General features: G+C 40.7%; 1 protein-coding gene and 1 long non-coding RNA gene across 4 annotated transcripts in view; one reads left to right on the top strand and one right to left on the bottom strand.

Moving 5' to 3' along the window:
- The window catches only part of LOC111870267, a 455388-nt gene extending 435819 nt beyond the window's left edge, over nucleotides 1–19569 (top strand). Inside the window, exon 4 of the long non-coding RNA XR_002843820.2 lies at nucleotides 19504–19569. This is a non-coding gene — a long non-coding RNA (uncharacterized LOC111870267). The remainder of the gene's footprint in view (nucleotides 1–19503) is intronic.
- The window catches only part of LOC111870265 (neuronal growth regulator 1), a 408356-nt gene that overhangs the window by 54466 nt on the left and 328163 nt on the right, over nucleotides 1–25727 (bottom strand). For all 3 annotated transcript variants that reach the window (XM_023862392.2, XM_033753744.1, XM_033753745.1), the window contains exon 4: nucleotides 16989–17107. In XM_023862392.2, coding sequence (XP_023718160.1) covers nucleotides 16989–17046 — 58 coding nt within the window. In that variant the 5' untranslated portion in view covers nucleotides 17047–17107. The remainder of the gene's footprint in view (nucleotides 1–16988; nucleotides 17108–25727) is intronic.

The following is a 25727-nucleotide window of genomic DNA, read 5'->3' on the forward strand; positions in this document are numbered from 1 at the left end:
ACCACACAAAGGGCATACAGGAGAAGATTACACGTGGAATGGAATGTATAACTTCGTGGAAATAGAAATTGTGCCAGAAATCACACGTCATACAATACACTCTGTCAGTTGTGGAGAACACTGGTGCTACACAGGCAGCTTATAGGATTTTTCAAATGAATCGATTGCTCCGTTTCCATAGCCTGTTTGTATGTGTACGACTGTGATTTCGCAAACACAGAATGTATGGTATTGAAAGCTGTAGTTCCGGTGCTTGGCATGTAACTGGCACGTAATCCTGAAAAATTAAATGGCGAGAAGGGTAGAAGCAGAATTCAATTCGGGGCGCAAGGAAAGCCCCAATAAAGTAAAAAATTGACCACCATAACACATTACAGGTCTTACACGCTACAATATCCTTTCGACCCACTTTTCTCCCTCTTCTTCCCTATTTTTACTATTTTCACTACTTCTTTCATGTTTCTTTTTTGTGTTTACAGTCTTTCTTTTCCGCTTTTTCTTTATTCTTCCAACTGTGGTTTCTTTCTCACACATTTTCGTTCTCTCTTTTATCAAAGAAACTGTGTAGACCCGTGGAACATAAGACTGTAGCAGATGCAGGCTTTCTTGCCCAGTGATCGGTTTACTGCTGTTCAAGCAAAAGTGGATTTCTAGAAATATATAAAAGGAAGCCTTGTGTCCGTCTGTACAGAAGTGAACTCTGTCGCTAGTTGTATGATAGATCATCATGGCTGCCAGCAAGTCAAAACTGCTGTAAAACTCAACCCTTTGCAGCCATTCTGTTTGCGATGTTGCATGTATATCTACCGTAATCCTAGCCCCTCTTTAGGGACTTTTTCGCTTGACAACAGAAACCAGGGGTCAAAGAGTGTAGAATAAGGTACAAAATAAGGAAGAAAAAAAAAAGAATATACAAAGGAGGAAGTTGTATAGTGGAAGAAATTTAGGGGAAACGAATGGAAGATATAAAACCGTGAGTGGATTGAAGTAAGTAACTTGGATGAGGAAATAAATTTGCGAAAAGGAAATTGCGAAACGTCGTGCAGGAGAGTCACGGTAGTGTAATAAAAGTGTGAAGGACATGGGCAGGAAATGAAGCATAGGAAAGGGTACCATCGGTTGGGGCAAATTGAATTCAATCTGATGCGAATATCGTGGGAGACATGTTTATTTTTCAGATACACAGAATGCAAATAAAAACATATTCTTATGAATTATTTCATTGAAATTCCCTTGTTTCTAATTAATCCGCATCTAGAAGATTGTGACGGAATGAAAATTCTGTTTTGAAGTGCAAAATGATAATTTAAATGAAATAATCTCTTTCTAAAATTATAATATTTACATCAACAGATACGTCTGTCAGTCTATCTGTCTATCCATCTGTCCGCCTATCTGTCTATCTATCTATCTATCTATCTCTCTATCTATCTATTCCTGTTGCTCCCACTTGGAGCATAGGGTATCCATGAAACGCTTCGTTTCCCTTCAGTTTCTTATCTTAGACAGTCGGTAGGACCCCTTGAACGGGGGATCAGCCCGACGCAAGGCCGCTATCTACACAAGAGAACACAAACAGAGTAAAAGCAAACATCCATGCCTTGAGTTGGATTCGAACCCCCCATCCCAGCGTTCGAGCGAGCGAAAACTTTTCACGCCTTAGACCGCGCGGATTCTGTGATCGCCGGATTTATTCCCACAAACATAATATAATGATTTTGTCATGGTAAACTAAAATATCATATGTTTATTAATACTCTAATCACGTTGTGACTGTTTCTGCAAACTCTGTCCTCACTATCTAAAGTGTGATCAATGGAATTGGCGCTGGACAAGAAGGATATATTTCTCAACCTGGAAAAAAGAAATTCCACGACAACATTTTTTCAGATATTTCCCACATATTGGCAAAAAGCCGAAACATCATTCTACATGATGCACAAACATTATAACAGTACGGACTTAGTGATGTATGCACTCCCTTATTTGTGACTGTTACACTTATTAGACGGTTTTCATGAAACATTTTGCTATAGTAAATACAAATCACTCCGTCCAATGTGACGTATAAGTTTTTACTACGTTAAAACTTATCTCCCTTACATGTTTCGGTCCTTACGGGCCATCTTCAGAAGGAACATCACTACAAACTGGAAACTACCATCATAATAGGTGTTTTGATTTAAAATACATACACTTATATCCTATAGTGCACAGTACGCATAAAGTCGAACGTTTCAAAATCAGAGCAGCTTCCTGGTGTTGTAAAGTTTTTAAAAGTTTCTAGATGTTATTTAAAAAAACTTTATTGTCAATAGTTAAAATTTTTTAAACCACGTAAGTTTGTGTCCGTACTCCTATCGTCCTTCTTGTATGGGGCAGATTTTGTGCTGCCGGTCTATCTTGATGTCAAATTGGACGGAGTGATTTGTATTTATAATTGTTAGTGTGACGGACCAGAATGAAACAAATCAAATTTTGCTGTAGCCTTGTGGCTTTTATCCAGAATCACAACACTTTTATATTTAATGTTATTACTCTTATAACTGCTACTATAATTATTATTATTATTATCATTATTTTCGTAATCTTCGTTTTCGACAAGCTTAGGTAATTGACATGATTTCTTCAGGTCTGAACGTTGCCCTATCAGTCCACAACACACAGCGCAAAATATCAGGTTATGCTACAGTTTAGAGCAGAAATCATCGACAGAACTGGAGGAGAAGATTTTTGTCTCCTAGCTGTAACCCTTGTACCAGATATCCTTCACACAACGTATCATAGCAAACACATATGTGTTGTGTTCCATCTGATCTGGATACCGGCGCTGATATTCCCTCGATACAGCTCTGGTACTTCCATAAAAAATGCCGTACACGAAATGCCTTTTGGCATACTTCATCAGTAAATCATTCCGTTTCGTGTCTCTGCTTTGCCATCGGAATTTCGGTGAGTCACAAGCGACTGTAACATGAGCTATGTTTCGACGTTGCGAAGAATGTACCATACAAATATAGAAAAGAATCAAGAATATAATTTCGAAATGCTGTATTTCTGAAACGGTTGTGAATTGGAGTACTGTTTGTTTACGTCTTATGCTTCAAAATATCTTCTTTATACCAGAAAATTTTCTAGAGAACTTCGAATCATCGTGTACAGTCCTCAGAAAAATACGTTACGTTGCAATATTTTATATCAACGAACTGAGTGATTAGAATTCCTTATATTAATATTTAAACGCTGGACTTTTGAAATGGTGGTAGCTTAAGCTGACCCGATTTCATTTGAATGCCAGCTGCTGGTGCGCGTTTAAATGTCCTTTCCTGTTAGGACGCTTGCACTGTATTTGAAAATGCTGTATTTAATACAGTGCGTTCAGTTAAGGAGGAAACTTCGCAACACCGCTGACCCGACCCAACATTCCTCACAGATTGCTACTGCAACTCCTGATAGCAGAATGACTCATCAGCGCTGATAAACGCGCGCGTTACAGTTACCGTTACAGTAGCAATCTGTGAGGAATATTGGGTCAGATCAACAGTGTTGCGAAGTTTAAAACGAAATGCATGGGTTGAAGCCTGTGTATACATCAGCAGATAACAACAAAAATGTATGCAAACTGAACTACTATATTTAAAAACAAATATTTAGTATTGTGTACCAATATGTACACTTTGGTAACGATGAATCTAATACTAAACTGTGTGGTCTTAGTCCACAAGCTAACTATACCGACCGAGTGACCGCAGCTTGTCGGCGAGGTTAGTGCCAACTTTTGCGCATATAGGGTGTCTCGTTGTCAGACCAACGAATCCCCACGGCACGAGGTTGAGTGGAACCCGTTCCAGACCCACTACTTCTCAGAAAAAATCTGGTAGCGCCAGGAAACGAACCCGGAACCTCTGGATCTGTGGCCAGAAATTCTGACCAGTAGACCACAGAGGCGGTGTTCGATTAATCTGTCACTATACCGATATCTGTACTTTGGACGCTGAAGGCTAATGTTTATTCTCTTTATCAGGATGTCACTGCAAGTAGAGTATATCTCAGATATTCTGAGTGTTTGTCATCATCATCATCAGTAATCTGTCAAGACGACAAGTCCACAGTCTCTTCCAAAACAATTCCTCCATTTTATGCGATCTAGAGCTTTCTCCTTCAAATGACAGTATCCTCTTCTGTCCCCAAGGTCATCCAGCATCTTCTTACGTCTTCTTCCTCGTCTTCTTGTCACTTCTATCCGCCCTTCTATCTTTCCTTCAATAACTTCTTTTAGAAGGCAGTTTCTGCGTAAAACAGTGTTTGTCAGTATCATTAAAATAATTCTGTTCGTCTAAAGCAAGAAAAATACCATTCTTAGAAGTATAGAGGAAGATAGGGCGTGAAACTGATACACGCTACCCCACAAACGCTGATAGGTTCTCTTCGGAACAAACATTGAACACTTATTGTGCGGAGTTCTTTATTTACCCTACACCCTGCAATATCGAGTTCTGGTGACTAGCAATGAGCTTGAGCAGAAGGTTTCTTCTGCGCCTCCCTTATGCTGTGCTGACTATGCGCACAACATAACTCACAGGAGAAGGAGCCACGCTGCAGACTTTTGGGCTTGAAATAGGAATACTTCCCACAATATTGCTGTTACTAGAATTCAGGCGGAAATCGCCTCTACATTATGCATTTATGTGTGAGCTTCGTGAAGAGACACGTAACGACCATTGAAATATGTGACATTTTATTTAAAATCTGTTAATAGTTAAGGCAAACAATGGCTCTTTCCGTTACCTATCTGGCAAACACGATCTCCGTATTATGGGTTTATATACGTTAGTCATGATACGTAGAAAGGAGAGAAATATAAACTATTTGTATATGGATATTCCTGTGTCTCTGAATTATTCGTATTTCCTTTCAAGTTTTCAGTACGAATTTGCGCACAATTAAGAAAAATGACATGGTTGTTATTTTTATCTATCTATCTATCTATCTATCTATCTGGCTCTGTGTCTGCCTCTCTGTCTCTTTGGATCTCTGAAGGCGCGTCCACATTACTCGTGCTCCTGCTCGTGTGACTCGCTATGCTCGCGAGTAATTTGGACGATATGACAAGTCACGAGACAAACTAATTTAAAAACTATAGCCAATATTTTAAAATACGACTACAGCCTATACACAAAATGAGTAAATATACGGATCCTCACGCGCCGAAGCCTGGCGAGCAACTGAAGTACTGTGGACGATGATTTATGGGCACAAGTAAAAGCCAGACGAGTCTCCCGACGATCACAAGCCTGGCGAGCATGAGTAATATGGACGCGCCTTGACTGTGTCCCTGTCTACCTATTTACCTACCTATATATCTATTTATCTATCTGTCTGTCTTTCTGTTCCTCTATCTCTCTATCCGTCTGTCCGCCTGCCCACTCATCCGCCAGCATACCCACACACCCGCCTATCTTTGAGTTATCCACACGTCCATTCTCCTTCTAAGCCTCATATCCATATATCGCTCTATCTAACCTAATGAAGTCTGTTTGCCCGTCGGTCGACACACTCATCAAATATTTCACCCGTGTCGAAATGTTTATTCTCATATGAATCAAATGAAATGTATGGGATTTGATGTTTTCGCAGCAGGGGCTATAAAGAGCCCCTTCTTCTGGGATGTAACGCTGTATATATCGGCGAAAATCAAAGAAATATCGGAAGAACATATGGTCTCTGCCTGCTACTTCTTCTTCTTCTTCTATGGCGCAACAGCCGATGTCGGGCCTTGGCCTTCCTTATCAAGCCCCTCCATTCCTCTCTATCCTGCGCTACTCCCTTCCAGTTCCTTACGCCCATTAACTTCTTTGCATCTTCTTCCACCGCATCAATCCATCTAGTTCTTGGTTTCCCAGTACGTTTCCTACCGCCTGTTGTACTGTACAGTATTTTCTTTGGGATACGCTCCTTAGCCATTCTCTGTACATACCCAGCCCATTGCAGTCTTTTATCGTCACTGAGATATCTGGCGCCTTATATCTGCCTGCTACTTATTGCATGCTAATTTCTTACTTAGTTCATTCTTGGACCCCAAGAATGAAGGCGTTATATTCTTCTGAAATGTCAGTTGAGTTTATTTTGCCTACATGATGTTATTTTCCAGAAGAGAGAACTCTTAATTCCTGTATGCTCTTCTCCTTTAGGACTGGAGGTTAACTGCTTGGACTCTCTTTCAGGTTCAGTACCGTTACTGAACATAGAACAGAATTTTTCAAAATAAAAAGAGCAGTTGATGTTTTGAAGGAAACGGTAAAGTTAATAGAATGCTTCGTAGAAGGAAATGGGAACTAGGCTGATCAAGGTTAGCAAGTGTGTCTTCTGCCTTTAGAGAATATCACGCGAAGGGATTCAGTGGTGGGAAGGTAGACAGAGAGTCTATTAGACTGAAAGATCTACGACCGAACTGTCTCAACTCGGTCGACTGAGCAGGAAGCAAGGGGTTTGAATGGTAGTAAGAGAAGGCGGTGTTTCCTTCAACTTCCGCTAGGGGAGTTACTTGCCATCTTTCTCAATTAGCATACAAGGAAACTAGCCTTCTCTGTAGCTGATCTGCCTTCTAGTCCTGATGTATATCAGTTTGAATGAGCGTGTCGGACGGCGTGGTACAGCCAGATTGACGACAGGTCATGAAGGGTATGCAAATACGTTAAGCAGTATGACGAAGAACGGAACTATATTGACAAGACAGCACCGTGTCACATTTTATTCTGAACTGCCGTCCTCTGTTTCAAACCAGTTCTTTCCCGTTCTTAAACCGTTTCAATGTAAAATACGTTGAGATGATTCTTCATAGTGAAGAAATGAAAAAAAGTTATTCAGAGCGAGATCTGGCGAGTGAGCGAAATATTACAGGACCATGATTGATTTCTAGCCAAAATCTCTCTGGGGAAGCACTGTTTATGGGGGAATGTTGTAACGGTGGGTGGAATGACTTATCGAGGAAAAATTCTAGCCTCCCATGACGAAGCCCTTTTCTCATACGTTCCGAAGCTTGAAAGGAAAACCTCTGGTTGATACACTGACTCGTGCGGCCAACTCTCCATTTTCTAATTCTGTGCAGCCAAAGAAATGTACTAGAATTTTTATGGCTTTTGATTTTACATGAGAGACCACTTCTATAGTCTAATGGTCAGAGTTCCTGGATATAGATCCAAAGGCCCCGGCTTCGATTCCCTGTGCTAGCAGATTTTCTGAGAAGTAGTGAGTCTGAAACGGTGTCCACTCAGCCTCGTGAGGATCATTGAGGAGCTATTTCAAGGGAATAGCGGCTCCGGTCTAGAAAACCGAGATTAACTCCCGTGGGGATCCGTTGCGCTGACCACGCGACATCCTCTATCCGCAAAAGTTGGCACTAACCTCGCCGACAAGCTGCGGTCACTCGGTGGGTATAGTTTGCTTGAGGACTACAGGCCACGGAGTTTGTTTTCTTCTTTTGTTTTGTTTGATTTTACATGCGTACTTGCTTGAAGATGGCCGATGCTGGACGGCCCCCTTGTCTGCTCTGTCGCTTTGTCTTACGGTCATACTGAAGACCCATGTTTAATTTCTGATGATAACTATGTTCAGACATTCCAAATCAGAAAAAAAATTCGTGTTTATTTCAAAGCATTTATCGCCCATATTCGTAGCGGCTAAACGAACATTACTTTAGTTAAAGCAGAACATCTCTGAGGTTTCTTGCGAAAGTGTTTATGCATCCATGTACCTAAGCACCATGCCATGAAGGCGTGGAGGCAAACATTCATGCATTCTTAACCTCGACATCCGAGTGATTAGTTCCGTACACAAACTGCTCCACTTCCGGGGAGAAATCATCCGGTATCCGTTAGTTTCCAGAGTCTTCTGTACATGCTGTAGGAAAGCAAAAATCTCTCCGTGCCACGAACCGAACCCTGGTCATACAGCCATAGTTATTTCCTTTAAATGAAATAGGAAGCTCCTATCAAGTCACCCGTCTTGTTTTATCTGTTAAGTAAGAATTGTGTGATAAATATGAGAGACGGGTTAATGGCACGTACCACAAGAAGTAGTGGGCAGTGTGGTTCCACAGTACTGAGCTAGTTGGTTCAAATGATACTGCGGTCTTCTGACTCATGACACAATGTATTGTCGGCTTGTACAAATATTTCCGAGTAACATTCTCCACATTCAACATTCAATCATGTATCATGCTACACGGTGACATGAACCTGAAGAAACCAGTATGAATCTCCATCGGCCTGAAGACCCAAATTATATATGTGATAACATGACAGGTTTACTGGGTTCATTGTAAATTTCCTTGTTCTTTTTGACAGATGCTGGGATAGTATACAAAAATAGGTATGATCACTTTCTTTCCAATCCTCTCAAGTTCACTGAACATTAAATAATCCTTATAGATGATACAGCGTCATTAAAAAGCCTACTAAAATTCCAGTTTTGGCGACAGTCGTTATACAACATGGTACCAAAACGCTGCACTTGACACAGCAAAACGAAGAATACGCCAGGCAATGGCCAGCGGCATTTCATTTAAGGTTTGAGTTGGATTTGGAGAACGGAGTCAAGAAGTTTGTGATTTAGCTGTGAGGCTTAACCTTCCCCGGCCATTGCACTAAAGTTGCTGACGTTGGTTACTGCTTGCCATTCTTTGGTTCCGATGGAAAAGCCAGAATCCACATCAAAGGAAATACAGGAACTCTACACGTGAGGCGATTTAATGAGAATCGAATCAGCACTTTTACACGGCATAACAGTAACCTGCGAAGACTGCTATATTATGTACTGTAGGAAATAGAACAGAAATAAAATGTTATTTCCTATTGCTACTGTGTCCCCAAAGAACAGAGGACTATATGTATCTAGGAATTGCTCCCTGAGTATATAACGTTCCGTGTAAGATTGTGCTCTGTGTGGATTATACGGGCTGTAGGCTTTAGCGACAATTCTGTAAGAGTGGTCACGTTCCTAACAAGGATTCCTATACTCCGCCCGATATTGGAACGAGGTTACGTCATCGTCAGTTCGTGTTGCAGACGGCTATGCCATCTGTGTGACGTTACTAGAATCTATCTTCAACACACTCTTCGTTATTCATATGCCGGTGGCAATTTGACATACACTTACACAAGAATTTTCTTTCTTAAGTTTACGTACACAAAAATGTGACGTAGACATGCTCATAGAGTGGATTAACTTTACTTTTGGTTTCCTATTTGTAAATTATTTCATTTCTACGAAATATTTCTTTGTCACTACATCTATATGCGAACGTATAGTAATAATTTAATATATTATATTGTTAATTTTGTTAATTTCTCACTACTTGATATATATATTAGTGTTTTGATTACAGGTTAAGCTCTAAAACAGGATGTTTGAAGTTATTCGAATTGCAAACTCAAATTATCTGGCCAATGAAATATCGTCCTCATTAAATGAGTGTGGGTGTCTATAATTTACACTACATTTTAACATAAATCTTTACGTTTACCACAAATCATATCAGAAAATAATGAAAATCATATATTAGCAAAATAATTCTTGAATCGCAAGATTTCAACTGAAAATATGTTTTGAATATAAGTCCCTCGTGATCTTCTGTGGTTCCTAAATCAACTGCTCATATATTGTTATTCCCTTTGTAAGTACAATTTAACGCGTGAGAATATTGAAACAGGTTGCTGACGAGAATATTTGGACCTAAAAGTGTGGAAGTAACGCGAGACTGGAGAGAAGTATGTAATGAGGGGGTGCATAATTATTTCTCTTCATCAAGAATTATGTAGAATGTAAGATAGCGCTTTTCTTGAGCAAGATAAATCCAATCCACACCTTCATATTTTTCTGAAAGAAGGTAAAGCTATCCCTGTAATAGGCCACGAAGACCCATATGGTTGTCAGAGGTTGAGGTTCCCACATTTTCTAGACGGTAAGGTTGTCAGACTTACGTGTCGGCCTCCGTTTACCCCAAGGAATATCCCTGGTACTCATTTCTGTTAGAGGCTGAGTCCACCCCAAGGGTATAATGCGGCTGGAAAGATTAGGTGAATCGAAAATATCCACCTCATCGGGACTCGAAACAGCGACCTTCCTGCTCCATGTATTTATTTAATATCAATTTTAATATTATCTTCTGATCTATGCTCACGTGTCACAAATTATCCCTTTAATTCAGATTTACCGAATAAAATATGTTCTTTTCTATTTCTTCCCATAGACGACTGCGCCGCAAAATGGAATTGTATGACAATGTGTTAATACTCCAATTTGTATCGGGCAGAGTTGGACCTGGCCGAACTGGTGCTCTTTGTTTTCAGTAAAAATGTTCCACAGTATATAACTTATTGAGTCAGATCTACAAATCTAGGGGGAAGATATGAACATTTCTCTATGCCAGACATAAAATTGTTCCCCGCTTCGACATATTCCAGCGATAGTCATAATTTATGACGTCATATGTCTCTAGAACTGAACTTCCTTCCTCGCCAAATTTGATCTTTATATTCTTACCGAATGAAGAATTCGTGCTTTAGTACCGTCATAAATATTTCTGTCACGTTTCTTGAAGCACAATAAAATTGACGAAACTTACATTCTAAGAAGCTTCCGCTATTCAGAAACACTTTTACTTTGTACATTTTTCATAAAGAGGTCAAATGCATGCATTACAGGCTATTAATAAAATAACAGCGAACAGAATCATGCAAAATTCGTAAAGACTTGGGATTATATATAGCCTAGGTTCCTTATATCAGGAGAGTTAGTGTTTAGTTAGAGAGCCGATTAAAACATCTCCGGCTGGCCGTCTCGCATATATCAACTCGAGAACTGCTGAACAAATTTTCATGAAATTTGGCATTAGTTTTACTCAAATATTTTGGTGCACTGTACTTTTTATTAAAATCTGGTAAATTAACAACTACTTTACAGAAAGCCCTGTATGCGCTTCATCATTCATCTTGAGCATATAAATAGTCGTATATACGTATATTGTCACGTGTTCAGGGGTCTGTTGCGTACTACATTGCATGATAGGATTTCTTGACAACTTATGCACGCCACGTTCATGGCGTAGTGCTTATCTAGTTAAGCACAAGGGACAACTTTACTTTTGCTTACTTTTAAGCCACTTTACCTTAATTACAGGGTTTACATGAAGGTTATGAGAATCAGTATGCATAGTCCATCAAGAAAGGTGGTCTTTAACGAGATTTGAGTTTTACTCGGCCGTAACTATGAAGATGGTTCTCTTTAAGATATGACGCGATTTAGTCTTTAGATATTTAGCGACGTTTCGGCTGAACCTCTGAAACGTCAGAAAATACCTATCAGGATATCTATTTATCTCTACATATCCTGTTGCTCCCACTTGGAGCATAGGACATCCGTGAAACGCTTTGTTTCGCTTCACTTTCTTAATCCTAAGACAGTCGGTATGACTCCTTGGACGGGAGATCAGCACGTAGCAAAGCCGCTACCTACACAAACAGAGCATAAACGCAGACTTCTGTATCTTGAGTGGGATTCGAAACCAAGATCACAGTGTTCGAGAGAGCGAAGAAATATCATGCCTTAGACTGCTCGACTATTGTGATCGGCTCCTATCAGAATACACGGCATCAAATCCAAGAAGATAATAATTTTTAATGGCCTCTTATACATGCAATATTCCACGTTCACTTGCATATAAATTCCTGAGACATTTCATTCGTATAATTGTGTAAATAGAACAGGACAGATGCCCTTGATGTCTATCACAGAACTGGCATTAATGTCTACAGCAATTAGAAAGGCGTTAAAATAATCGTAAAACACTAATAGACTATTTTATGTCCCCTCAAAATTGTCTCACCCTGCATATCCCATGACAGCACGTTTAATAGTTAATTAAATCTTCAGCCCGTTAAATAATTTAAGGGCTAGTTCACCCATAGACGTCCGCACGTGTGAGATTGATGGTACACAATTCGATTTGAACACGCACAAGGACCATAGAGCCGAACATTACAATTATCCGTTACAGAACACGGCGAATTAAACCTTTTCAGTGACTGCATGTCACAGCCCATAACCGACAGAGGGTGCTGGTGGTCTCTTCATCCGTAATGATCCAGTTTAGCGATTTTAGATCGCACCACTCACTCTCCATTCATAACTCTGCAGGGTGTAATGAAGAGTAACAACATACACGAATTCCTAAACCATAAAACTGAAAATTCGGAACAGAGTCCGTCTTGAGAAGCCAATAACCTCTCATCTCTTCAGGATATTGCGATCTTTAATAGAATCCGATGATTCATTGTTGTGTTCAATACAAGCCGCCACTGGTCCCCATTTCGTGCCACATCCACGAGTTTTTATCTCCGTCATATCTCTGCTTCTTTCTCAGCGTGGTTTCCTCTCTTCAACAATCTAAGTTCGAGGCTCGGTATTACATTCTGTAACATCATATTTACCCCCATCCCCAAGCTGAAAGACACCCCCACCCCCTTGTCAGTCAGTCAGCGAGTGATTGCTCATATTCGTAAATATTCGTAAAACTGGACGTCTGTCTATCTATATCATGGCAACGCTTTGATTTCTGCAAGCATATTCGTTGCTACGAAACGTGCTCGAAGCGAGCCGTTGTCTAGCAATTGACTATTCCATCACAGTATCACAGCGTGTATGTATTTTGTTTATTGCTAGTGGGGTGGGACTAAGTCCCTTGTAATGCGGCCACTTCTGGCCTATTGTAACAGCCCCAGATGATAGGTGAGGGTGATTGTGGAGCAATTGGTGGAATGAAGATTGGCAGAGGAAAACGAAGTACTCGGAGAAAACCTGACCCAGCGCCACTTTGTTCACCACAAGTCCCACATGACCAGACCCGGCATCGAACCCGGGCCGCCGCGGTGGAGAGCCAGCGACTAACCGCTTGATCTATTGCGTGGCCCCAGCGTATATGTTAAAGGATAAGAATATAATTTTCCATGAGAAAAGTACACATAATTTGGGAGATTCTTGTGGCAGGAAAGGAGTGTAACTATAGTTAATCCGGCCAAAGTATTATCGAGGTCGGTGGGGATAAGATTTGCTAGGAGAGGTAAATGTGTTCCCCCACCTCTACCAACATAACCTGCCTGCTGGCACCCCTTCCCCAACGCTAGCAATAGGAATGGAAGAGTCTTGATCTTCGAAAATTCTTTACGCAACTCCACTACAAGTTTTTGCTCTTTATCTGAAGCGAAGCTATGCGTAGTGGATGCAATATTTAAACAGACGCATTTTAATGGACATGAACTGCAATTTGAAAGCCTTTCACCGTGTTCTTTCGCTTTCCCATAATTCATTCTATCTTCCTACCGCTGCCATTAACTCTCCAGAGTAGTGATTGTGGTGGTATAACCCATTATACCTGACATGTTACGCATATCCACTTCATGTGACGTCATTAGCAACGTGAGAAGTAATTAATTGAATGTTTAATGGCTCCTTCTTTAGCCTCAAGGTATTGTGCGTTATAGACGAAGCGGAAACATCTACCAAGCCCTGGTATGCTGCTTTATGAAAGAATAGTTGAAAAATCGTTTTTATAAGCTTGCTGAGCTGGGTTCTGGGGATCGATGCTCTGCGTAGGAAGTGTGATGGATGTTCAGTGTGTCACACAGATTTCCCTCTTCCTTGCTGTTCTCAGCGACATCTGTGTCATTATTCATGCCACATTATCCCTTGTTGTATGGAGTGGCATCGGCCCCCTTTTAGCCGCACCATTATATGCAATACGGCACAAAGTACATCTTTGAATATATATATATATATATATATATATATATGCCGGGAACCCAATACTTCAGAGCACTACCTACGGGTCGTATCAGACAACTCTGTTGCTACTATAGCTTCTCTCCTACATCATGAACAGACGCTCTGCTTTTGCGGTACCGACGTTTCAACATGTAAAGAACATCACATGCTGGTCAGGTGCATTGAATATTTTTTTTTAATTTTCTTAGTGGGGGGTGGAGTTCAACTGGGNGCATTGAATATTAAGTCAGAGATCATCATATTTGCAAACAAACATTCTAATCTGGTAGTTCCAGTCGAGTCCCTTAGAAGCTGACTCAAGCCCAGAAGGTTATTGAATTTCTGATCTTATAAGGAACCTGAAGGTTCATTATCGCGTGCACAACATCATGAAGCCAGACTCCATTCTCACATACCTGAATCCAGTTCACATAAAATTTCTCTAAGATTTGTTTTACTAATTTCCTCCCACCAAAGTTTAAAGTAAGTTGTCCCTGTGCTTAACTAATTAAGCACTACGCCATGTGTGGATGTATAGACTCATGTTTTCTTGACCTCGGCGCTAGCTGGAGATGTGTGGTCAGCTTGACGCCACGGCCGCTTTACTCCAGAAGAAAAAGCCCCACGTACGTATGAATAAAGAGTGGGTGAACCCCAGAGCAGGTCTGAACGGTGTGGAAAAAAGAAAATTCTTGACCCTACTGGGACGCGAACTCCGACCTCTCGGTAGTACAGCCTGTAGCCCGTCGCGATACGGACTGAGCTATCCTGGCACCTCTCCCACAAACGCTTAGGTTAGGGAAGTGATAGTTTCAGATGAAGTATTCCAATTGAAATGTAGTACATTTTCATCTTCCCATGCACGCTGCTGACCCGCCTACCTCATTACCCTTCATTTGAACCACCCAATTATAATGTTTATTTACTCACAGGAATAATGTATTTATTCTTAAAAGTAATTAGTAATAAGTACAGATTGTAATGTTTCTAATAATAAAAATATTGCAATTGAAAATTTATATTTTTTAAACGGCAATAATTATGAATAGTACCATCTTCTGAGTTATAATTAGAATGATCAAGTCAAAGAGGATGAGGTAGGCAGGTCATGTAACACGAATGGGGGAGACGAGGAATGCGTATAGGATATTGGTGGGAAAGCCAGAAGGAAAGAGACCACAAGGAAGACCACAGGGAAGGTGGGTGGACAATATTAGAATAGATCTTAGAGAGACAGGATGGGATGGTATGGATTGGATAGATCTGGCTCAGGATAGGGACCAGTGGAGGGCTCTTATGAACACGGTAATGAACCTTCTGGTTCCATAAATTGCTGGGAAATTCTTGAGTAGCTGCAGAATTGGCGGCTCCTCCAGAAGGGCTCAGCTCCATGAGTAAGTAAATACCATCTTCTGAGTTGTGACGCCGTGTAATCTGGTACAAATTTACCTACATTTTTTTTCCTTTGGAGCTACAGCCTCTATATGGGCCTTGGCCTACCTCCATGAACTTCTCCGTTCACTTCGGTTTTTCTAGATCTTAGACATTCGGTAGGACTCCTTGGGCGGGTGATCAGCTCGTCTCAAGGCCTCTACCTGTACATAAACACAGACAAACGTACACACACACACACACACATATGAAACATGAATACCCTGAGTGGGATTCGAACCCACGGGCCAGTCTTCCAAGCGAGAGAAGACTGTGCATGCCTTAAGACTGTATTGCCGGCAGTCTCTTATGTAGGGCGTTGATGTTGGCCAGTGAAGGGCAAAGTTGGCCGTAGCTGCCTTCTGCGAAGAGTAAAGGTGGACACAGCTGCACACTGATAAATCACCTGTTAGCGATTCTGTGGCAGTTGTTCATTATGTTGCCTCACCTTGATAGTTGTTGGGCGCCACTCAGTCGGGAAACATGGGACTATCACCAGGGCCGTTAAGTGGGCCTGCTTCAGCAAAGACGGTCAACGAAACCACAACAACTTCATAAAGGTTCGGCCACATACAGCGCTACGCTATGTTCGCTACGTACGCTGTGTACACTGCGAGGCAGCTAACATAGGGAACATGGCGTACGTAGCGTACGTAGCGCTCTGTGTGGCCGAACCTTAACACTCACACACACTTTATTTAATGAGTTGTAACTACAATTTTGTTACACTTGAATATAAATCTGTATACAGTTCTTTGTCCTCCTTTTGTGAAAAACGGAACGTACATGGACATGTCTTCACCGTTCGGAAGCTATTTAGCGTCTCTTCTGGACAGAGTGCTTTATATATCGACATCTCAGCGTCAGTATGATGTCATATTACCTTTTCAGCAAGCTGATTGGCTGTTGGTGGGAAGTACCACTTTAAAGACCATAGCTACCTACCCCTTGGGCTTACATCAGCCATCATAAAACAAAGAAAGAATTAAATCACGAGTTTCGCATGAGTCACAAGACATTTCGTCATCCTCTTTCAATACATTTTTTTCCTGTGGCGCTACAGCCCCAATTTGGGCCTAGGCCTACCTCCATGAAACTCTCCGTTTCACTTCGGTTTAATAGATCTTACACATACGGTAGGACTCCTTGGGCGAGTGATCAGCTCGTCGCAAGGCCTCTACCTGTAGACAAACACAGAAAAACGCACACAAACATCCATGCCCTGAGTGGGATTCGAACCCACGATCTCCGTTTCCGAGCGAGCGAAGACAGTGCATGCCTTAGACCGCTCGGCTACCGTGACCGGCCTTTCAATACATAGTTCACGGCAATTTATAGTGCGTAATAATGTACGCAATTCTCCCAAACTCATAATTTAAGTTCTGTTAAAATATAAGAGTTACAAAAATTGAAGGTATGCATAAATTAGGCGAAGTATATTACTAAAAATGAGTAATCGGTTACAACCGCTCGACTACTGTGACCAGCAATATACTGTCTTCATTTTTAGGGTCAAATAGTAAGGGAGACAAACAAGAATGAGCATTCTGTTGGAAATTTAGGAGGTACAGAACTCCGAAACGTCAGTAATATTGTGCTAGACTACACAACATCACATCCCACAAGATAATACTCTTCTGATACTTACTCTATTTTACGTCAAAATACTGCCTTCATTCCCAGCAAATTTAAACGTTGTGTATAAATGAGTAGTAGGGATGGCACATGCACCTGCTTACCTGTCGTGATGCAAGTGACGATCTGCATTGCCATTGTCAGAAGAGAGATCCTCTTCATGTTTGCGCTATCCCAGGCGTGGCGGGCGCATTGTTCTACGCAGCTCCTGATGGTACATCATCTGCAACAGACACACCAGTCACCAAGTCACCAATTAACTGGTTCACTAATGAAGCGAATTGAAACTACGTCGCAGATACTTTTTGTGGTCGTGTTCACTTGCCAGAATATACAAGGAATTAGATACAGCATATGCATAGAAGGGACTAGACTTACAGTAATAAAAATAGAATAAACTAGACTTAGAACACGCGCTGCAAAACAGCAAGCGTACATACAACTTTGGTTCGAAGGACACTCCTTAGTAGTTCGGAGGAGAGATTGAAGGGTCTTCTTAAATTACTACCTTACTATAAACGTAAAGTTGTCCCAGTGCTTAACTAATTAAGCACTATGCCATGAAGATGTATGGGGGAGTGGATGTATAGATCCACGTTATATTACCTCGGCACTATTTCTAGGTGAGTTGTCAGCTTCACGTCCTGCTGTCTTACCCCCTGGGAAAGAGTCCCTGTATTCACTGGCTATGAGGTTGGGTGGTCCCCAGAGCCTGTCTGGACGACGTGGACAAGATAAAAATTCTTGACCCTACCAGGACTCCGACCCCTCGGTCGTCCAGCCCGTAGACAGTCGCTGTACCGACTGAGCCATCTCAGCTCCACTGGAATGGATAGTTACCGAGTTCATAAATAAATCTGTTAATATCGTCCTACTGCAGGCAGAAATATTGAAAGACCAGTAAACAAAACAAACTCCGTGGCTTGAGTCCGCAGGCGAAATATACCGACCGAGCGACCGCCGCTTGCCGACGAAGTTAGTGCCAAATCTAGCGGATAGAGGGTGTCGCGTGGGGAGCGCAACGGATCCCCACGGCCGTTAATTTCGGTTTTATAGACCGGAGCCGCTATTTCCTTGAAATAGCTCCTCAATTATCACGAGGCTGAGTGAACCCCGTTCCAGACCCACTACTTCTCAGAAAATGTGGTAGTGCCGGGAAACGAACCCGGACCTCTGGATCTGTAGCCAGGAACTCTGACCACTAGACCACAGATGCGATTGAAAGACCAATAAGCGATAGAAAAATAGTCTGTTGAAGCACGCAACGATTCAGAGCGGTCCTACAAACAAACGCTAAGGTAACTGAACCAAAGATCTGATACCAATACCGGAGCCACAATCCTCATCAGACGCGGGCCTGACTCGGTTGTATCGACCTGCCACCGTCACATGTGACAGAAGTGCACTGTATGTGGAAGTAGATTACAGGCTATGCCCGAAGCTCACGGGCGTTAAACAACAAATTTTATAATGAGGGAACAGCACTGCATAAACACGTTGAAACAGAGCGTTGTGTAAGCAGGACGCAATGAGACGTTGCTACTGCTAGCCGCAAGGTGAACGGGTGTAATCTTCCTCCATTAATGCATGGCAATGTGGCATCCTCGCCCCTCCACTCAGGGAGGCTCTCCTGGCCCATGACCTGATTGTAAGCGAATGCTCGCTAATTTCGTTTCCAGCAAAAATTTACAAGAAAGAACACATAAATGCATTATTAATTTTGTGATATGTATTGAAATTAATGGTTTTCAGCCGACAAATTGAATACAATCAAAGTTGTGCTGTTCTTTGAAAATACATTTGATCATCTTAAACGCGTTCCAGCAATAAGAAGGGTCTATTATAGAAATTCTGTCTGTCTGAACATATGAAATAATTCAAGTTCAGAAAATAGATTTTTATTATAAATTGACACTGGACAATTTTGAAGAACATTATAGAACCACTTCGGTATTAATTTGAATTTCACAATGTTAACGATCACGCTACACGAGGAGGCATAAGCATGTGGAGTGTAACTCATTTTATATTTATAGGAGTTAAATATATTCTGTAAAGATTTGCAGTGAGAAATTAAACATTATTTGTCATTTATTTATAGTTCTCATAATTTTATCCCTGATGTGTCTGTCTGCCGATCACAGTGGCCGCACCGTCTAAGGCATGAACTGTCTCCGCTCGCTCAAACGCTGGAATCATGAGTTCGAATCCCTCTCAAGGCATGGATATTTGCGTTTATTCTGTGTTTGTGTTGTCCTATGTATAAGAAGCGGCCTTGCAACGGGCTGATCGCTCGTCCAAGACTCCTACCGGTGTGTATGGGATTAAGAAATTGGAAAAACTGTCAAAGTTGAACGAAAGGGCTGTAGAGCCATAGATGGATGGATGGATGGATGGATGGACAGACGGAAAAATATATAGATGTGTCTGTCATGTAAATTGTGGAAAAGCATTTAAAATTAATTATTTTCAAATTGAAGTTATCAGTTTTCTTCTGTTCGTAAGGCAGCATCAAAATTTGACATTCATGAATTGAAAATGTGAAAGCAGTAACAGAACAAATACTCGTAGATCAGAATTATTATACATTGCTTACGTTTCTTAACTTGTTTTTTGCAGATTATCAGAAGCTGTTACGTAATCACGCTGAACCACTCCTCACGACTTTCAACAACTAATGGAAGATAACAGCTTGAAAGGTATGGACTCCTTGATTATAACCTCGTGTAGTTAGGAGGAACATCGTGGCCAATCTTAGCTTACTGTTTATTCCTATTTGTTTCTTGCCTGACTTATTATTTGACCTTGAAAATGAAAACGACATACTTCTCCGGAACATCAAGTTATCTTTGAACGGCGTTATGTCCCAGAAGACAGAACTCTTCATAATGACCTCTGTGGGAACCTTACATGCTGCAAATTTCTTTAAGTTTGTTGCAGGAAATGAAACTGCTCATGGGACGGTTTGAACGAGGTGATCTCAGAAAGTGGAGAAATGAATCTCCTCACGATAATAACAAAATTCTACCTCAAGGAAGGTGGAGGGGTGCAAAGATCTGAGGAGACATAGATTTTCTGGTAGGAATTCGTGCCACGTATCAAGCGGAAAGGAAACTAATTCCATTGTTGTGCACTGTGACTCTGAGGACGTGTCAAAGTTGCAGTGTAAAAATGCCGCGCTGGGCCTGGAGCTTTTTGGTATTCTTCGGACTTGCATCGTATCATCACCATTATCATCATTAGTCAAGGAATGTTATCAACTTGGAAATACCCACTGGTTACTTTCGTCACACCAGATTCTGTTTCGATTAATTTTCTTCTTCATCTTACCCGACATCCCGGATTATTACAAATAATATGTTTTTGGAAATTATCCATCCTCCTGTCTTTATCTGAAAAACCGCCATGTTTATTTTTCAAAACAACGTTTCGGAGACTAAATTCTATCTCCGTCTTCAGGTAAAACCTAATCATTTGGATCCAATCGATACAGCTAGTCCGTATCTCCGGTCCAAGTGAGCATGTTTTATTTAAAGACGGAGACAGGTTCCAGTCTCCGAAAATGTTGTGTTTTGAAAAATAAACAGGACTGTTTTTAGATAAAGATAAAACAATGGATAATGTCCAAAAATGTACTAATGTATCATCGTCACAAGCTTTTAGATATTATCCTGTATTATCTTGGATAAAAAAATATGGTCATTAAGGAAAACAAATCGCATTACTGTGTACTGTATCATATCCCTGGCTTCCGAGGCAGAATCGGTAAAGGTAAATACTGTTTAATATATAATGCCGTATATTATTGAAATTTTTGTAAAATAGAAATACTATTCCTGTCCTCGATTATACAGTTTCAGCATCCCTCCAGGACCAAAGCTTCGATATGACAAAGAACGTATATCAAAAGTTTGACACACAGAATGTCAGCTACAGGAATAAATATAGATGATTATCATTGCACGCTTGTTTCGAATATTGTTTTGAATTCAAACAGATTTAATCATAATAAATCTGTCCACTGTTATGTTCAAACATTTAACAATTGTAAATATCTAATACTGTTGATTAAATGATTGTATGATTGTTATGCAGAGTTGCACACAGCTATTAATATGGTATATATCATAGTATATCACACAGACAATTAAATGTAGGCTGCTATGCTGTGCTTCAAATTTTGCTTGTACACTGAATATGGGTGCAGTAATATGTGGTAATGAGTAGTATTTCTTAATTATATGTGCCTAATTCCATTTAATACTTCGGCACTGCGACAGTAAATAATATATTCTATAAAGTTTTAGATTCAACAAAATGTTATTTAAACATCTAGCTTCGTTACAAGACCAGTCGGTTAATACTGCTTAGAGGAACACAGGCTGCTTAGATGGTAACGACGATACAGGAGCAGAATGTAGAAATTCATAATGCTAAAGGAGATTATACATATAGTATATAAGCTAATTTAAATAATTAAATATACAGAAATATCTGACATTAAGGGAAGAACATAGACTGAGGGTGTTTGAGAACAGGGTGTTGAGGAGAATATTTGGACCGAAGAGAGATGAAGCGACAGGAGATTGGAGAAAACTACATAATGTGGAGCTTTAGAACTTGTACTCTTCTCCAAGTATAATTAGAATGATCAAGTCAAGGAGGATGAGGTGTGCAGGGCATGTAGCACAAATGGTGGAGACGAGGAATCCGTATAGGGTATTGGTGGGAAAGCCAGAAGGAAAGATACCACTATGAAGACCAAGGCGAAGGAGGGTGGACAATATTAAAATGGATCTTAGATAGATAGGATGGGATTGGATAGATCTGGCTCAGGATAGGGACCAGTGGAGGGCTCTTGTGAACACGGTAATCAACCTTCGGTTTCCATTAAATGCTGGGAAACTTTTGAGTAGCTGCAGAATTCGCGGCTCCTCCAGAAAGGCTCAGCTCCATAAGTAAGTAAGCAAGTAAAAACACAGAAGAGGCATTCTCAACTTCAAGGTTAAACTACGAATAATTCTGAGGGATGTTCCTGTATTTACACGTAGCTCATATATTCGATTTTCACAGTAGTACTAAATAAAGACATGATAATACCAGAACTTTCCTTCATCTATCTATCTATCTATCTACTTCTACATTTATCCACCCTCCCACCCACCTACCCATCTACCTACCTACCTAGCTATCTAATCTGCCTGCCCGCCTGCCACCCACGCACCCACGCACCCACCCACCCATCCGTCCATCCGTCCATCCGTCTATCCAATCTATTCCTGTTGCTCCCACTCTAAGCACTGGGCATCCGTGAAACGCTTCATGAGAAAAAACGCAGACAAACATCCATGACTTAAGTGGGATTCGAACCCACGATTCCAGCTTTCGAGCCAGTGAAAACATTTCATGCCTTAGCCAACGCGACCACTGTGATCGGCCAGTTCATATAGACAATTTTATGAATTTCTCAGTGCTAGGTTCGCGCCTTCCATTGCACCACGTGTCCCGATTTCGAACGTGCTATACTCACATGTGTCCTCGACGCGTCGTTGTAGGAAAGAAAGCTGAGTGAACTGGATTGAAATTCAAGGAAAAAACATTCTTTTTTCAAAAGAAATATCGTGCATGTGATAAGTTGTTAAGTTTCTAATTAACCAACTGTTACAGTATATCACGTTATTCTGTCAGATAGGATATTCGATTACGTCGTCGCTAGGGCTTCCGCGTGTTTCTGCGGTCTCTCTACTCCAATTATAGGATAATACACAAAAGGGACCACAACAGTTCTTCCTCAGTTTCTAAATAATTTTATAATAAAACCGTCTCATAATCTGTAATTAGAGATGCCATTACAGGTACACAGAATTATTGGGTTTGGGGACTTTTTCCATCGTCCGGAACACGACGTTTCGGAGACTGGATCTGTTTCCGTCTTCAGGTGACAAAGGAAGACACCTACTCAGTTGGACCCCTTAGAAAGTGCTAATCTCAATCCAGATTCTGTGTGTCATCCACCATCATCAGAAATCTTTAGAATGTAGTCATTAAAGATTTATTACATAATAAATTAGGCAACCCTGCTGCAAATCCCTCCAAGTAAACGTTCGAAGAGTACATCGAAATAAGTTATCGTCGTTTTCATAAATGTTCTCTCCAAATCCAGCATACATAAATCATAATTCCATTCGATGCAACGTAATCTGGGCAGTTGGAAAGCATCGTAAAACAAACTAAGAATCAATCAGCGTCCATAACAAGTATGGCCGCTCAATATGGGGTATTCTCTTAAGCGAAACAGCAGTATCATACAACTGGCGCGTGGTACATTTGCAGTTTGTATTCTTAAGATAAACTAATTCAGGGAATTCATTTCTGACGTCAGCTGCATGATTAGTGTTTGTAGTTAATCGCCCCTGCTCCTTTTTAAGGCAAATTTGTCTTGACGCTTTTATCCGGAGTCTGACGGGATAATCGCCTTAAATGGTATCACATTTTAAGGAGACAAGAAATATATCCTGAGATCCGTCTTAAATTTACAGACTTGTGTTTGACGGACGGGGAAAGGTTTTCGACAAATTCATACTAGTAAGATTCTGGCTTTCAGATTCTCAGATTAAGTTGCAAGCTATGAAATATGTTTTCTATTTATACGCGATGTAGTGGTTGACGTGCTATGCTACAAGCCGGAAGGTCGCGGGTTCAAATCCCGACAACTTCATTGGATTTTTTTCAGTTGACGTAATCCTTCCAGCCGCACTAGGCCCTGAGGTATACTCAGCCTCTAACAGAAATGCGTACCAGGAATTAATTAAATAATTTTCCTGGGGAGTAAAGCACGGCCGGCGCGTAAGGCTGAGAACCTTACCGCCATCTTTGAGCCGATTGTCTAGGTAATGTGGGAGCCTCAACATCTCACAACCCTATGGGCCTTCACGGTCTCGTACAGGGATAGCTTTACTTTTTTACTTACTTACGCGATACATGGCATCACATAATGAATCGTAATGATAAACCTTTCGTAATATAATAGAATAATTAGGAGCCGGGATGACATAGTCGGTACAGCGACTGGCTACAAGCTGGACAATCAAGGGGTTGGTGTTCGAGTCTCGGTAGGGTCAAAAATTTTCACTTCACCAATCATCCAGACCGGCTTTGGAGTCCATCGAACCTCCTATACAATGGGTACCTGAGGTTCTTTCCCGGGGGTAAAGCAGCCGGGGCGTGAATGTGATCACTCACCTCCAACTTGTGCCGAGGTCAAGAAAATATTGATCTATACATCCACTCCCCCATACGCCTTCATGGCTTAGTGCTTAATTAGTTGAGCACAGGGACAGCTTTACCTTATCTTTAACAGAATAATTGTAGTACTTTTCTATTCTTTTAACGGAGGGAGTTGTTACGTTTGGTAACGGCGAAAGTGTAGCTATTGGTACCCATGTTCTGACGTTTCCTCGTTAGCAATAACATGGAATGAAACAGAAGGAAACAGATGTAGGTAGATGGTGAGACTAGGATAAGGGAATGAAAGATAGACATCTTCTGGATCCTAGTGCCATCTAACGAAGTTATATCTAGCGAAGTCTTCCCCCCCCCTTCCAATTCACTCCTTTATTTGGGGCTATAGTGGAAAAAGATGAGAAAATACAAAGTTTCCTTCTGTAAGCCGGCGTTTCCGAGGATGTCACATGTTCCCCCATGAGAACCCTCGATACATCGTGTTTAAAGGAAGAATCCTGATGAAGACTTTTCAAAATTACGAGTTCCAGCAGCAATGAATATTTCAGAAATGAGAACTTGTGTCGCAAAGTTCAGGACCTTCACGATAATTAAAACGAAGCAGTTTAATTCAAAAGACACGTATAAAATTTACAGCAGCTTTAACTGGCAACGAAATAAAAACACTGTGCCCACGAGTCTTACATGAAATGAAGCTTTATTAGAGATTAACATAAGTGAACTAATTTCGGAATTCAGTCTGTATTCCTGGCTTTCAGTAGGGGATACCTTACTTGCTTAAGGGTGGATGAAGTTTTAGTATATTAACTTCGCCATGAAAATTGAAAATCTTATAAAAGGCTATCAGCTCCGTCCAGTGTGATTAATAAATGTTTTTTCTCTTTTGTAATCTTTCATCCTCTTCATATTTCGGTCGGCGCGACAATCATCAGAAGGATATATCAATACAGGCGGAAACTACTATTACAATGTGATTGGTCAATATCAGTACACACATACAATATCATTACAATGTCATGAGTATAAAATCTGATTCTTTAACAACTACGGCGATGTGCTTGAATTTATTAAAATATTTATAAATTATTATAATTCGTCTATTTAAAAACTTTAAACTCTAGAACGAATTTCGTTCGTGTCCTTTATACTGCTTCTCTTTAAAGGAAGTTGAGTGTCTACCGCGTCGTGGTTCCGTTGTTTTACGAATAGGACTGTTTAGTATCGTCCTGTTTCTCGGGCCGCGCTGTGTTGTTGTTGATTTTGTAAGATATAATGCACGGGGAAAGTTTGAATTACTTTATGTAATATCAATTATTGGGAAAGCTGTCCCTCTCTTGTGGGATATAATGCATATGGAGAAGAGGCATTCTTGTGTGGGATTTCACCCACGATCAAATCAGAATTTTTTTATAAAAACTGTCATTTCAATGTAGAATCTCATCCATATAACACGTAATTGTTGAATTTTTCGTAAATACTTTCATTAGTTTTCAAGAATAGTAATAAAAACAAAGTTACGTTCATGATGAAGAACTGAACGAATTCGTTTCGCTGATGCGTACTAAAATTAAGTTGAGAATCTTTCGTCCTCTGCTCTCCTA

This window comes from Cryptotermes secundus, unplaced genomic scaffold, assembly GCF_002891405.2.
Source record: "Cryptotermes secundus unplaced genomic scaffold, Csec_1.0 scaffold94, whole genome shotgun sequence".
Taxonomy (NCBI): domain Eukaryota; kingdom Metazoa; phylum Arthropoda; class Insecta; order Blattodea; family Kalotermitidae; genus Cryptotermes; species Cryptotermes secundus.